The 13396-nt window shown below is 44.1% G+C and overlaps 1 protein-coding gene across 1 annotated transcript in view; it reads right to left on the reverse strand.

The window, feature by feature from the left end:
• Window positions 1-13396, reverse strand: part of Mboat1 (membrane bound glycerophospholipid O-acyltransferase 1) — a 108367-nt gene that overhangs the window by 35805 nt on the left and 59166 nt on the right. Inside the window, exon 4 of the mRNA XM_021180393.2 lies at window positions 7646-7741. Within this exon, the coding sequence (XP_021036052.1) occupies window positions 7646-7741 (96 nt within the window). The remainder of the gene's footprint in view (window positions 1-7645; window positions 7742-13396) is intronic.

Here is a 13396-nt window from a genome sequence, read left to right on the forward strand (position 1 = left end):
CCCCGTCAGGGATTCTACTGCTGCGACAAAACACCATGACCCAAAACAACTTTGGGAGGAGAGGGGTTTATTTGGCTTACATTTCCATGTTGATGTTCATCATCGAAGGGAGTCAGCACAGGAACTCAAGTAGGGCAGGAACCTGGAGGCAAGAGCTGATGCGGAGGCCATGGAGAGGTGCTGCTTACTCTTGGCTCTCCAAAGCTTGTATAGCCTGCTTTCTTATAGAACCCCAGACCGCCTTCCCCAGGGTGTCCCTGCCCACAATTGGCTGGACTCTCCTATGTCAATCACTTATTAAGAAAATGCTCTACAGGCCTGCCTACAACCTGATCTTATAGAGGCATTTTCTCAATTGAGTATTTCTCCTCTCCACTGACTCTAGCTTGTGTCAAGTTGTCATAAATCTAGCCAGCACAGGCTCTGAGATACAGCAGCAGCCCCTGAGCCTGATTACCATCAGCCTCAGCCTGGGAGTTACAACTTCAGGTGGGACTTCTTGGTCTTTCCAATAACATGAGACAATTCTCTTATTAAATCCCTTAATGTGTGTGTTTGTGTGTGTGTGTGCACACACACACTCACACACACATAGTTATCCCTGTTGTTCAGTTTCCCAGGAAGGCTCTAACAGACATACATTAGCACAACTGGAATAAACCAGGGTGGAAATCACAGACGACACGTGGAGGGGGTAGGTATAATACTGCTATGTGTTCAAATGCTAAGTACTGGTCCCCAAGCTCTGATTGCCCACTGATGAGGAGATCCTCATGTGTACCAAATGATGCTATGTTCCTTGCTTCCCAAGTTTATTGATCAATAAAAGGCTAAAGTCTGTGATTGGGCAGTAAATAGAGGTAGGCACGTTTTCAGTTTCCTGGCTGGGCATTGCAGGTAGAGAGAGGAGATGAAATGAGCAGGAAGCCACCATAACGAGGAGATGGACTGTGAGCACATGATCAGGAAAACCAGCAAGTAACAAGGGACAAACACCTGGGATGTAAATTAGAATAGCTCCAGACCCTGCCCCATCTAAGCTTACAGCTTGTAACTAAAATACCTGGATTGTATCTTTTATACAAGCTAACAAGAATTTACAATTCCTTTTACAGACACTCATAACACAGCTGATAAAAATGTCCACAGCTATCAACAACAGCACTTGCAGTCTATATAAATGGACTTGGTAAATATGATTAACAGGCAATAGCAACCCCAGCCTGTGACACCCAGGTGACAATTCTCTTGTTACCCAGACTACTGCATGACAGGGACAGGGGTCAGGTGGAGAAGCTACAGAGGGTGGCCACCAGGACAGGGAAGTGAACAAGTGGTTTTTAGTTAGGTACTTTTAAATAACCAAGTTAATGGCTGTCAAAGAGAGCAAAAGATCTTCTAGTAGAGGATTAATCCAAGCCTAAAGGAATGAGCTAGACCAGCATGTGAGGCACTAAACTTTTATGAATCGCATAGTATGGGTAGGAGATAGCACCAAGGGAAGAAACACTGTGGCAGTTCTGGGTCACTGCCCCTTTGTAGACCATCCCTCTGGCAAGTATAGACAGAGACTTGAAAGGGGTTAAAATTGTGGCAAGGATAGCCAGCCAATAAGGAAGGAATCTTAGACCTGACTGTCACCAGCATGGTGACAATTTAATGAGCTTGGTAATACCCAGACTGCTGGCATTGTGCCTGCCCTGTTGGTGGCACTAAATTGCTGCGTAAATCAAGTAATGTGCATTTCCTGCCTCAAAAGATATACACAAGAAATAGGTAATATAGATTTTTAAGTGAAAGCTAGTTGTTCGACACTCAGCCCTGTGTGGAATTTCTACATCAGATCATCAGGGCCCAGAGAATACTGTAGGAGAGGAGAAAGAGTGTCCTATGCAGATATATTCTGGATTCTGGTTTCGTGTTTTTTTATGGGATTCCTGAGTGTTTGAACGAGTGAATCTCTATTTCTCGTGCCTTCTCTTGGGCTCTTCTCCTTCTGTTTGTTTGCTCTGTGTGAAGTTCTAATGGGTTGATTTATGTTTTATTTTATTATATTTTTATATTTTATTTTGTGTTGTTGTTATCCCTTAGAAGCCTGTTTGTGTTCTAGTGTGAGACAGAGAGGAGATGGGTCTGGATCAGAGGGGAGGCTGGGGTGGGGGTGGGGGAACTGGAAGGAGCAGAGGAAAAAAGCTGTAATCAGGATGTATTGCATGAAAGAGAAGTTTCTTTTCAATAAAAGGAAAAAAAGTTTGGTTAATATCCCAACTGTTATATTTGATAAGTCTCCCAAAAACATTGAAAAACAGAATAAAGGGTTTTTTAATTATTATTTTATATGTACAGTGTTTTTCTTGCAGGTATTTCCATGTACCAAGTGCAAGCCTGGTACCCAGGAAGTCCAGAAAAGAACATCCGATCCCCTGAGACTGGAGCTCCAAGTGTGTGAGCTGCTATGTGGGGGACCCTGGGAATCACACCCAGGCCCTCTGGAAGTACAGCCAGTGTACTTAACTGCTGAGCCATCTCTCCAACCTGAGTGAAGTATTTTATACACTCATTTATGGAACACCTACCTATTAAGGGTCTAGAGCCCTTCTTTGTAGGACTCCAGAGTGAAGCCAAAACATAAAGAAGAAAATAAACTCTATAAGCAGTAGTGATTCCCACTAAAAATTTTAAAATATTTATTTATTTTATTTTTTATATGTATGGGTATTTTGCCTGTGTGTATATCTGTATACCATGTATGTGTCTGGTGGCCTATAAATATTTGCTAGCTGCTGTGTGGGTGGCAGGAATCAACTGTGTGTGCCTGGTCCTCTGAAAGAGCAGTCAGTGCTCTTAACTGCTAAGCCATCTCTCCAGTCCTTTTTTTTAATTAGATATTTTCTTTATATACATTTCAAATACTATCCCGAAAGTTCCCTATACCCTCCCCCTGCCCTGCTCTCCTACCCACTCACTCCCACTTCTTGGCCCTGGCATTCCCCTGTACTGGGGCATATAAAGTTTGCAATACCAAGGGGCCTCTCTTCCAGTGATGATCAACTAGGCCATCTTCTGCTACATATGCAGCTAGAGACATGAACTCTGGGGGTACTGGTTAGTTCATATTGTTGTTCCACCTATAGGGTTGCAAACCCCTTCAGGTCCTTGTGTGCTTTCTCTAGCTTCTCCATTGGGGGTCCTGTGTTCCATCTTCTAGATGACTGTGAGCATCCACTTCTGTATTTGCCAGGCACTGGCATAGCCTCACAAAAGATAGCTATACCAGGGTTCCTTCAGCAAAATCTTGCTGGCATATGCAATAGTGTCTAGGTTTGGTGGCTGATTATGGGATGGATCCCCAGGTGGGGTAGTCTTTGGATAGTCCATCCTTTCGTCTTAGCTCCAAACTTTGTCTCTGTAACTCCTTTGATGGGTATTTTGTTCCCTATTCTAAGGAGGAATGAAGTATCCACCCATTAGTCTTCTCTCGTCTTGATTTTCTTGTGTTTTGCAAATTGTATCTTGGGTGTTCTAAGTTTCTGGGCTAATATCCACTTATCAGTGAGTGCATATCTAATGGCTTCTTTTGTGATTGGGTTACCTCACTAAGGATGATATCATCCAGATACATCCATTTGTCCAAGAATTTCATAAATTCATTGTTTTTAATAGCTGAGTACTACTCCATTAATGATAAAACATTCTGGCTATTTTGTGGCCTTTATTGCTCCTCTATTTTCCAAGGTTTACAAGCAACACGCATCATTTAAAAAAGTAAAAATAAAAATCAGTGTTTAACTGATTTTGGGATAATTGAGGAAGCATTTCATGGTTTGAGGACAAGACAGACACACGCAGGTGAAACAGGAAGCAGAAAGTCATCAGGGGTCCAGAGGTAGGAAGGACTGAAGAACAGAGAGTCTGTGACCAGATGGTGATCCTGAAGATTTAAATATAGCAGGTCCTTAAACAGGGCACATTTTGCCTTCCAGAGCCTTCTCGTGTTGGGCAGTTTTGTGACCCAACTTACAAGTTCTCAGAAGTGAGCTACAATGTTTTATAGGATTGTTGATTGTATTCTAGGCATCACTCAGCTGACCTAGCATCCATCCACACTTGAACTGCACGGACTCATGAAAGCTGTACCATCCATACCTTCAAGATGCTCAACTTCCTCAAAAGACAGCACTCTCGCTCCAGGCTGCAGGCTTTCCACCCCTTTGCTGATAACTGCATGCTTGACACTCATGGGAATACCTCTCTACAGTTTTTTCATTGAACCCACGAATGAGTCACATTCCAGTCGCCCAGTCCTACTGATTTAGCTAACTTTTCCTGATGTTGTGACCAAATATCCAATGGAAACAACCTTCATAGAAGAAGAATTATCTTGCTCAGAGCACAGAGGAGTCAGCCCATCACAACAGGAAGGACTCACATCATGGAGGCCGTGAAGCAGAGATAGAGAAGGTAGGTGTCAGCAGGCTTCCTCCTCTTACCCATTACTGCGTGAGGACCCCTCATCCCATGAGACACTGTTGCCCATATTCAGGGTGGATCCTAGCCCATCAGCTAATTCTCTGCAAACACTATCTAGACACGGCAAGAGGTGTAGCTCACCGATCTCCTAGGTGACTCTGAAGCTAATCAGTTTGACCATGGATCTTGACCCTTACCATTACTGATCGCAGACACTGTGGTTTCCCATGCGGCTGTTTACGTGAGGCTATTTACACTTCCTTAAGGCTAGTTACAAACACCGCTTACTTCATACATTTCGGCTAGTTCCAAATCTCAACCTTATTTAACATCGATGAAATAACCTTCCTTTAGTTAATGTTTTAAACACTTCATACTCGACAGCATTATGGTTTATATTAATTTATTTATTTCCCTCCGCTTAGAGCAAGGCCTATTCACCAAGGATTCGTGGAACCAGATGCAATCTAGCTCAGGTTCTGATCCATGCTGCATGTACCGAACAGAGTCCAGTTCCTGAGGAATTCCTAACAGAAGACCAAGAGTCGCCAGGAACGAGCCTGCCTCAACTCCACCAGAGTCATAGAAAGCTGTTCTTGAACTAAGATGAACAGTAGTGTGTGGTGTGTGTGTGTGTGGTGTGTGTGTGTGTGTGTATGTGTGTGTGTGTGTTTATGCAGGGACATGTGCACTTGTGGAGGTCAGACAACAACCTTGGGTGTTGATCCTCAAGGGCTATCCTAGTTATTCGAGACAGGGTCTCTCAGAACCTGGAACTTTCCAAGTAGGCTGGGCTGTCTGGCCAGAGAGCCCCAGGCTGAGCAAGTCATACTGAACAAGCCAGTTAGCCCTGCTTGACTCCATTTTCCCAGCAATGGAATCATACACTTGTACCACCACACTTGGCTTCCTTATGTGGGTTCTATGGATAAAGTTGGGTCCTTGTGCTTGCAGGTAAGCACTTTACCGACTGTACTGCTATGCCAGGAAGCGTTCATGAACCCCCAAAGACCACCAAGGAGCCGTCTCTGATGTAATCACATTAGGGCCTCTTTATTATAAACTGGAGTTTGGGCCTACCCACTGTCGACCCACAGGACAGTTTAGTGAAGTAGCCCCAAAGTTTCATCAGGACAAGTTTTTCATAGGAAATGGGAACAAATGAGGGGGTGACCATCTTGGCAAGCATCTAATTGAATGACTATTGTAAGCCGACAGGTGGGCGCTCTAAAGCAAGACGGTGTACAATCACAGTGATCAGGAAGTACATCTGAAACAATCAAACTAATCTTTGATTAGTTAGGAAGTAGTTAGAGAGTAACTCTGGCCGAGGGCAAGCTGTGAGATCCTTCCTGGTCCTTGGGCATAGCTTGGGTTAAGCTGCAGGTCAATTTCTTGGGCTTTTCTATTTTAAGATGGATGCTGGTCCCAAGATGGAGTAGGTTTGGGCTCTCTGCACCATCTCTCCATGACACAGAATCAGCAATGGTCTGTACCAGGAAGCTAATATGTACCAGAGGGCCCACCAAGTCATAGGGGATTTCTCTAGTAGTTGGCAGAAGTTAAGGGGATCTAGAAGTGGAATCATGGGTGCAGTACAGCCAAAGGGTGCTAAAAGGCATTAGGACATTGAGATTTGTCAGCTACTATGCATGATTAACTAGTAACAGATGAAATTTATTTATAACCCTCTATAGCTCCAGCTCCAGGAATCTAATGTCCTCTTCTGGTTTCCACCAGCATTGCAGCCAAGTCACACATACTCACAGACACACACATGCCCACACAGATGACACACAGAGACCACACACACACAAATACATCTTTAAAATCTTTTAAAGAGAGGAAACACTGTAACAGTGTGTCTATGCTCGCTCCAGAGAGTGGCACTATTAGAAGGTGTGGCCCTGTTGGGATAGGTATGGCCTTGTTGGAATAGGTGTGGTCTTGTTGGAATAGGTGTGTCACTGTGGGCATGGGCTTTAAGACCCTCATCCTAGCTGCCTGGAAGTCAGTATTCTGCTAGCAGCCTTCAGATGAAGATGTAGAACTCTCAGATCCTCTGGCAGCATGCCTGCCTGGATTTAAGTTTTTCTTCACCTAGATCTTGCTCTGCTTTGCCTCCTTGGATTAAAGGCTTGCACTACCATGCCTCAACCTAAATTTAGATGGGTGGGATCTTGCTCCAAGGTCACTGCTCCCTTAATTCATATTAATATCCTTGAACCCAGGATTCAGCTCCATTTCACTTCCTGGTGCCCCTTAAAACACAAACCATATATTTTATATTTTTCTTTCTCAGCTAGGATGAAGGTCTTAAAGCCCACACCCACAGTGACACACCTACTCAAACAAGGCCACACCTCCTAACAGTGCCACTCCCTGGGGCGAGCATATACAAACATATAAAGGAAGTGTGCTGTAAAGTTTTATGTCAATTTGACACAAGCTAACATCATCTGAGAAGAGGGAAGCTCAATTAAGAAAATACCTCCATAATATTCAGCTGTAAGATATTCTCTTAATTAGTGATTGATAGGAGAGAGCCCAGTCCATTCTGGGTGATGCCATCCCTGGAGTGGTGGCCCTGCTTCTATAAGAAAGCAGGCTGAGCAAGGCATGTGGAGCACCCAGTAAGCAGTGCCCCTCCAGGGCCTCTGCATCAGCTCCTGCCTCCAGGTTCCTATCCTGCTTGGTTCCTGTCCTGACTTCCTTTGATGATGAACTGTGATTTGGAAGTGTAATGCAAATTCACCTTTTCTTCAATAATCAGCTTTTTGGTCACGGTGTTTCATTACAGCACTAGAAACACTGAAACCAGAAACACAGTATAATCTTTAGTGTTTACAAGCCCTGCCATTGTACTAACCAAAGTGACTGTGGACAAGGCATAATCATATGCCTAACTCTGTTCCAAGAAGACTGAAAGGAGGAATGGGAGGGCCCTGAGGCTCCTGGGTTGTACCTTCTTGCTACCTTCTGTGACCTCCTTATGATTGTACAGAGTTAACAGTACAGAACAAGTACATTTTTAACCTCACCTTCATTACTGCGGTGCCTCGCTGTGATTTAGCTGGGCATGATTATCCTTAATGTGTACTTGGTGTTTATGGACCCTGAGAGACCTAGTCAAGGTCATCAGTTAAACACTCCCACTTCCAACTGAGATACTCACCCAGAAAAATCTGTAGTGAGAATTCCATAGTGGAAGATGTATATGCGGCTGATGTGGCATATCGTAAGGTAGCCCATGGCTACAAAAAAGGAATACCTGAAACCCAAAACACAAGAGACCGGATTAATGTATAGAACAGCAAGGTGCTCAACAAACGCTCTCTTTGTCCTCTCTTTCACCCTCTGCAAATGACTGTTCACAAAGTCTTGAGTTCTCATCTATCCCATCTCCCCTTTCCTCCCATTCCTCTGGGCCCTTTATCTTTTCTTACCCAGACTCCATCTGTGCAGCAAGTATGTACAGTGCCTACACAGGCCAAAGAGCATCCAACTCCCTGGAACTAGCATTACAGGCAGCTGTGAGCCACCGTGTGAGTGCTGGGAATTGAACCTGGGTCCTCTGAAAAAGCAGCCAGTGCTCTTAACTGCTGAGCCATCTCTCCAGCACTAGCTGCTTACCTCTGAGCATGGGCAGATATCATCAGACTCTATTTTTTTTTCAGTTTTCCAATGTGGGCTCAGTACCCAAGGAGCTCCAAGCTTTAGTGCCAGATAATGACTTCTGAGCTGTCAAAATCCCTGGACTAGGGCCAAGAAGTGGGAGTGGGTGGGTAGGGCGGTGGGGGGGGAGTATGGGGGACTTTTGGGATAGCATTGGAAATGTAAATGAAGAAAATACTAATGAAGAAGAAGAAGAAGAAGAAGAAGAAGAAGAAGAAGAAGGAGGAGGAGGAGGAGGAGGAGGAGGAGGAGGAGGAGAAGAAGAAGAAGAAGAAGAAGAAGAAGAAGAAGAAGAAGAAGAAGAAGAAGAAGAAGAAGAAGAAGAAGAAGAAGAAGAAGAAGAAGAAGAAGAAGAAGAAGAAGAAGAAGAAGAAGAAGAAGAAGAAGAAGAAGAAGAAGATAATCCCTGGACTAAGGAACTACAGTGTTCTAACTTTCTAGCAGACAGCTACTGTTGTAGTACTCAGCTTCTATCATATAAGCCAACCCAATAAAGTCCCCTTTTTACATGTGTACGTCTGTCTCTCTGTGTCATTTTCTGTCTTTCTGTCTGTCTCTCTGTGTCTCCTGTATTTCTGTGCCTGTCTCTCTCTGTGTCTCTGTCTATCATCTCTCTCTGTCTCTCTCCCTGCTCTCTCTTTCTGCTATACCTCTCCTCTCTGTCTCTGTCTCTGTCTCTGTCTCTCTCTTGTGTGTGTGTGTGTGTGTGTGTGTGTGTGTGTGTATGTGCTTACACAGGGTCTCACCCTGTAACTCTGTAACTGTAACTGGCATGGAACTCATTCTATGTAAACCAGATTGGCCTGGAACTCACAGAGATCTATTTGCCTCTGGCTCTGCCTCCCAAGTGCCAGGATTAAAGGCATACACCATCATGTCTGGATGTGTATGCATTTTGTATTGGTCTTGCTTCTCTATAGCATCCTCCATATCACATCACACCTGTCCCCCTAGCCCAGCATAAGCCACTGCTTAGCTGCTTGAATTCTGCTAATGTAGAACACTAACAAATTAAAATTACCCACATGAATGTCTGCTTCCCAAACTCACTGGAATCTTGAGCATCTCAACCCTGAGCCTGACACATGGATTGGGGGTAGGGAGGGTACCAGTGACTACTGTAGAGATGAATACGCTTACCATTTTAAATCTAACAGATAGAGACATAAATCCAAAAGCTTTAACTTCTAACATATGTCATAAACCAGGGAGGATGAATATTCTGACATTAAATTGTACTGAGACTCACATTAAAATAACTCATGAATTCTAGGTCAACTCAGGGAGTTGTGAAGTAAGGAGTATATCCAGATAGTGGGCATAAAGAGTTCTATAAAGCATCACACGATATTAGGTTCTCTTTCATCCTAGCTATGGAGGACGATGGTCCAGCTGAAAGGCAGTGGTTGGACATTTGCCTACTGTGCACAAAGACCTGAGCCTGCTACTCAGCATCACCAGAAAGAAGAAAGGAAAACAGCAAGAATCGAATAGGCTTAGTCAAAAAGTCAAAATCCGAAATGTTCTCAAACAAAAAAAATGTTCTGCAATAAAAGGAAGAAGGAAGGGAGGGGGAGAGGGAGAGGGGGAGATGGGGGAGAGAGAGGAAGGGAGAGAGGAGGGGGAAAGAAGAGAAGAGAAGAGAAGAGAAGAGAAGAGAAGAGAAGAGAAGAGAAGAGAAGAGAAGAGAAGAGAAGAGAAGAGAAGAGAAGAGAAGAGACTGAGTGTCATGTCAGTTCTCAAAAATGCTCAGATTGCAAAATATTCCCAACCTTTTACTCTGAGAGTTAAACCACTGAGCTCTATGTTCATGGTCTAAAAACTTTAAAGCCTTCAAAACTGGAAGCACTTCTTTGCAAAACACACTAGATAAAGAATAGTCCGCTGACTCCATACAAAAGGCTTTCCTTACCTTGGATCCATCCCAAATCCCTCCTAAGCATGAAGACAGTCAACAAAGACAATGCCCAAGAACAAATGCCCTGAGCAACTAGAGCGGGAGGAGAGGGAGGAAGCCTCATTGCCCCTGGCTTCCATTTCCCTCCATTCTAGAAAGTTCATGAGCATCAGACAAAAATACAAAGCACATTCTTCAGGCAATAGACTCTTGTAGAACCAGGTCAACTATAGCCACACCTGTCTCTTCCCTGGCTTACAGGGTAAACAGATTCAGTGCAGTGGTTGTAACTAAACCACAGCTGTCAAAAACAGGGATAAGAATTGAATCCTAACAAACCAGGGCAGGCCATTCTTGCCCTGGCTAGACCTGAATCCTCTGTGGTGCAGAAAAGACATATTGTGAACACAAATAATAAGAATGCAAACCCCGGCACTCATAAAAGTAATCTGTGGTATGAGAAACTGGCGGGGTGGTTATTTTTGGAAAAAGAAGTGTGACAGAGATTGGGACAGGACAGTTGGTAGTGTTCTCTCATGTTGACCTGGCTGGGTATATATACATATATATGTGTATATGTGTATGTATGTGTGTATGTATGTATGTATATATATATAGAATATATATATATAGAATATATATATATATAATAGAATATATATATATATTCTACCTGCACTTCTTTACATAAGCATTCATTTGCTCAATTCAAACAATAAAATAAAATCTCTATCCTACACACTTGTTTTAGAAGGACTGTGTTAACAATGAAATCAAACATCAACTGATACATTAATCACTATGTACTGAGGATAATGCAGCACACTAAAAAGAGCTTAGCATGGGATGTAGCACAAAGCAAGGGCTCCAGAATCAATTAACTACATCACCAGCACCCAAGGCCCACATTCTTGAAGATACAAACAAGATCTGCCTAAGCTGGTCCCAGAAGAGCAAACTGACACCTGCGTTTCCTGCCTAATACTGTAACTTGGGATGAAAACAGAGGTTATACCCTGAGAACTCTCTCAAAATACCCTGAGCAACAGCTAGGCCAGAAATGGGTTCATTGAAGGCAGCAGTCAACACTCCCTCTCCTTATTTCTTCTCAACCACAAAATAGACCTCTCAGCACTGGACATGAAAAGAAGAATGATTCAGATAGGATCATAAGCTCATTGTCTTCAGAATCCTAATCCAAGGGAACTGGGAAGATGGCTCAGTGTGTAAGATGCTTGCATAGCAAGCATAAGGACCTGAGTTCTGAACCCCAGCACCCATGGAAAAAGCTGGTCACAGCTGTCCTTGACAGTAACCCTAGCAGTTGCAGGCAGAGAGAGACAGATCCTGGAAGCCTGCTGGAAGGAGAGCCCAGACAAAAAACTGTGACCTCCCAGTTTCAGTTAGAGACACTGTCTCGAGGCAATGAGGTGTCTAGCACCAAAGGAAGATATCTGATATTCTGCTCTTGTCCATGCATGCATGTACCACACACACACACACACACACACACACACACACACACACACACACACTCGGAGTTATCTATAGTCAACCAGAAATAATTACAAGCTGTTTTTAATTAAAAAGAAAAGAAGGAAACCCATCCACACTTTTACAAACTCCACCCCTTGTGGGAATAAGGGGAATGCTAATCCACAGGGAGGCTCCCCCATCTACTCAGATCTCACATTTCCTAACCCCAACCTCTTGTTCTCTCCCTGGAACTCAGAGGAAACAACTTTGGGACACAAGTTAGAGCTACATGGAGTTCTTCCTTTGGGAACTGGACCACTCCCTACTTCTGCAAACTGGCAAGCATTCAAGCAAACAGAGAGAGGAAGAACGGGTTTGGGCATCTCCCATTTCACTCCCATGCAGAATGTTCTGCTACCACAACACGGCTGTGGTGAAAGTCACGGTCTGGACGGCTCAGCTCCACCTTAGTTAGAATGTCCCATTCCCAGACTCTGGCCGCTGTGGAACAAGGGCTCACATGACCCTTTAAAAGCCAGAGTGCGCCCTACCAGTGTCATGTAAGTATGAGGGAGTGCTGACAGATTTTGGTGGGTAGGTAACTGGCAAAGTGCCACCCCTAACCAAGATGCTGTTACAGAAAGGACAAGCAATCACACATGCACTCGGGCACACACACACACACACACACACACACACACACGTCACCACAACATGACTCTTCTTAAGGCTCTTATAAGCATTATACATATAGTGTAAAGAAATTATCTTCCTTCTCAAATTAGAAAAATGGACTTCCTGATGTTCCTCCAGAAAGAATGGTGCTATCTTCTCTAGGAGAGGCACCGAGGAGAGGGAGATTAGAAGTCACTCCCAGGGCTCATTTGAATACAAAGTTGGAAGACTAATGAAGTGTAAAAGTCTATTAAAAAAAAAAAGACTTTCCTCCAAAAACAAAAATTTATCATAACTACAAATTTATATTGAAAAGTTACATAAACGTGTTTTTAACATGTGTGGTGCTGGCCTCACTAATCAGGTGGCCTCCGAAAACCAGGAGGTCCACCTTCTCTCTCTCTCTCTCTCTCTCCCTCCCTTCCTCCCTCCCTCCCTCCCTCCCTCCCTCCCTCCCTCCCTCCTTCCCTCCCTCCCCACCTCTCCCACTCCATCCCTCTATTCCTCCCCACCCCATCTTTTGACAGGGACTCTCTACATAGCCCTGGCTGTCTTGGAATGCATCATGTAGAGCAGGCTGGCCTCCACCTCACAGAAATCCTCCTGCTTCTGCCTCCCCAGGGCCAGAACTAAAGAAGGCCTATGCCAATATGCATGGCCTGAAAGTATCTTTTCAAAGCACCCCAGCCATCTCTTCCATAAATATTTACTGAGCCTTTAGTCTTGCCTGTGCCAAGAGTCTTTCTAAATACTGAAAATGCATCATTAGCAAAAGATAAAAGTCTTTATATTTCCAAAATACACTAGAGGCTGAAGTGGCGGCTCAGCAACTAAGATTTCTTGCTGCTCTGACTGAAGACCCAGGTGCAATTCCCAGAATCTACACCATGGGGCTTGTAACCTCCTGTAGCCCTGGTCCCAGGGGATCCCGTGCCCTCCTCAGGCATCTGTATACACACGGGACACATAAACTCACACAGGCACACACATAATACAAATAAAACAAATCCTTCAGGAGTTACTTCATTTTTAATTGTGTGTGCACGTGAATGCAGGTGCCCATGGAAGACAGAAGGGGAAGCCGGGTTCTCTGAAATCCTCAGAGGTCACAGGCAGGTGTGAGCACCACACATGGACAGTAGGAACTGAACTTGCGTGAACCTTCTCTCCAGCCCTCCCAAATACATTTCTTTTAAATAAAAG

This window comes from Mus caroli, unplaced genomic scaffold, assembly GCF_978045245.1.
Source record: "Mus caroli unplaced genomic scaffold, Mus_caroli_1 scaffold_15, whole genome shotgun sequence".
In the NCBI taxonomy this organism is placed as follows: domain Eukaryota; kingdom Metazoa; phylum Chordata; class Mammalia; order Rodentia; family Muridae; genus Mus; species Mus caroli.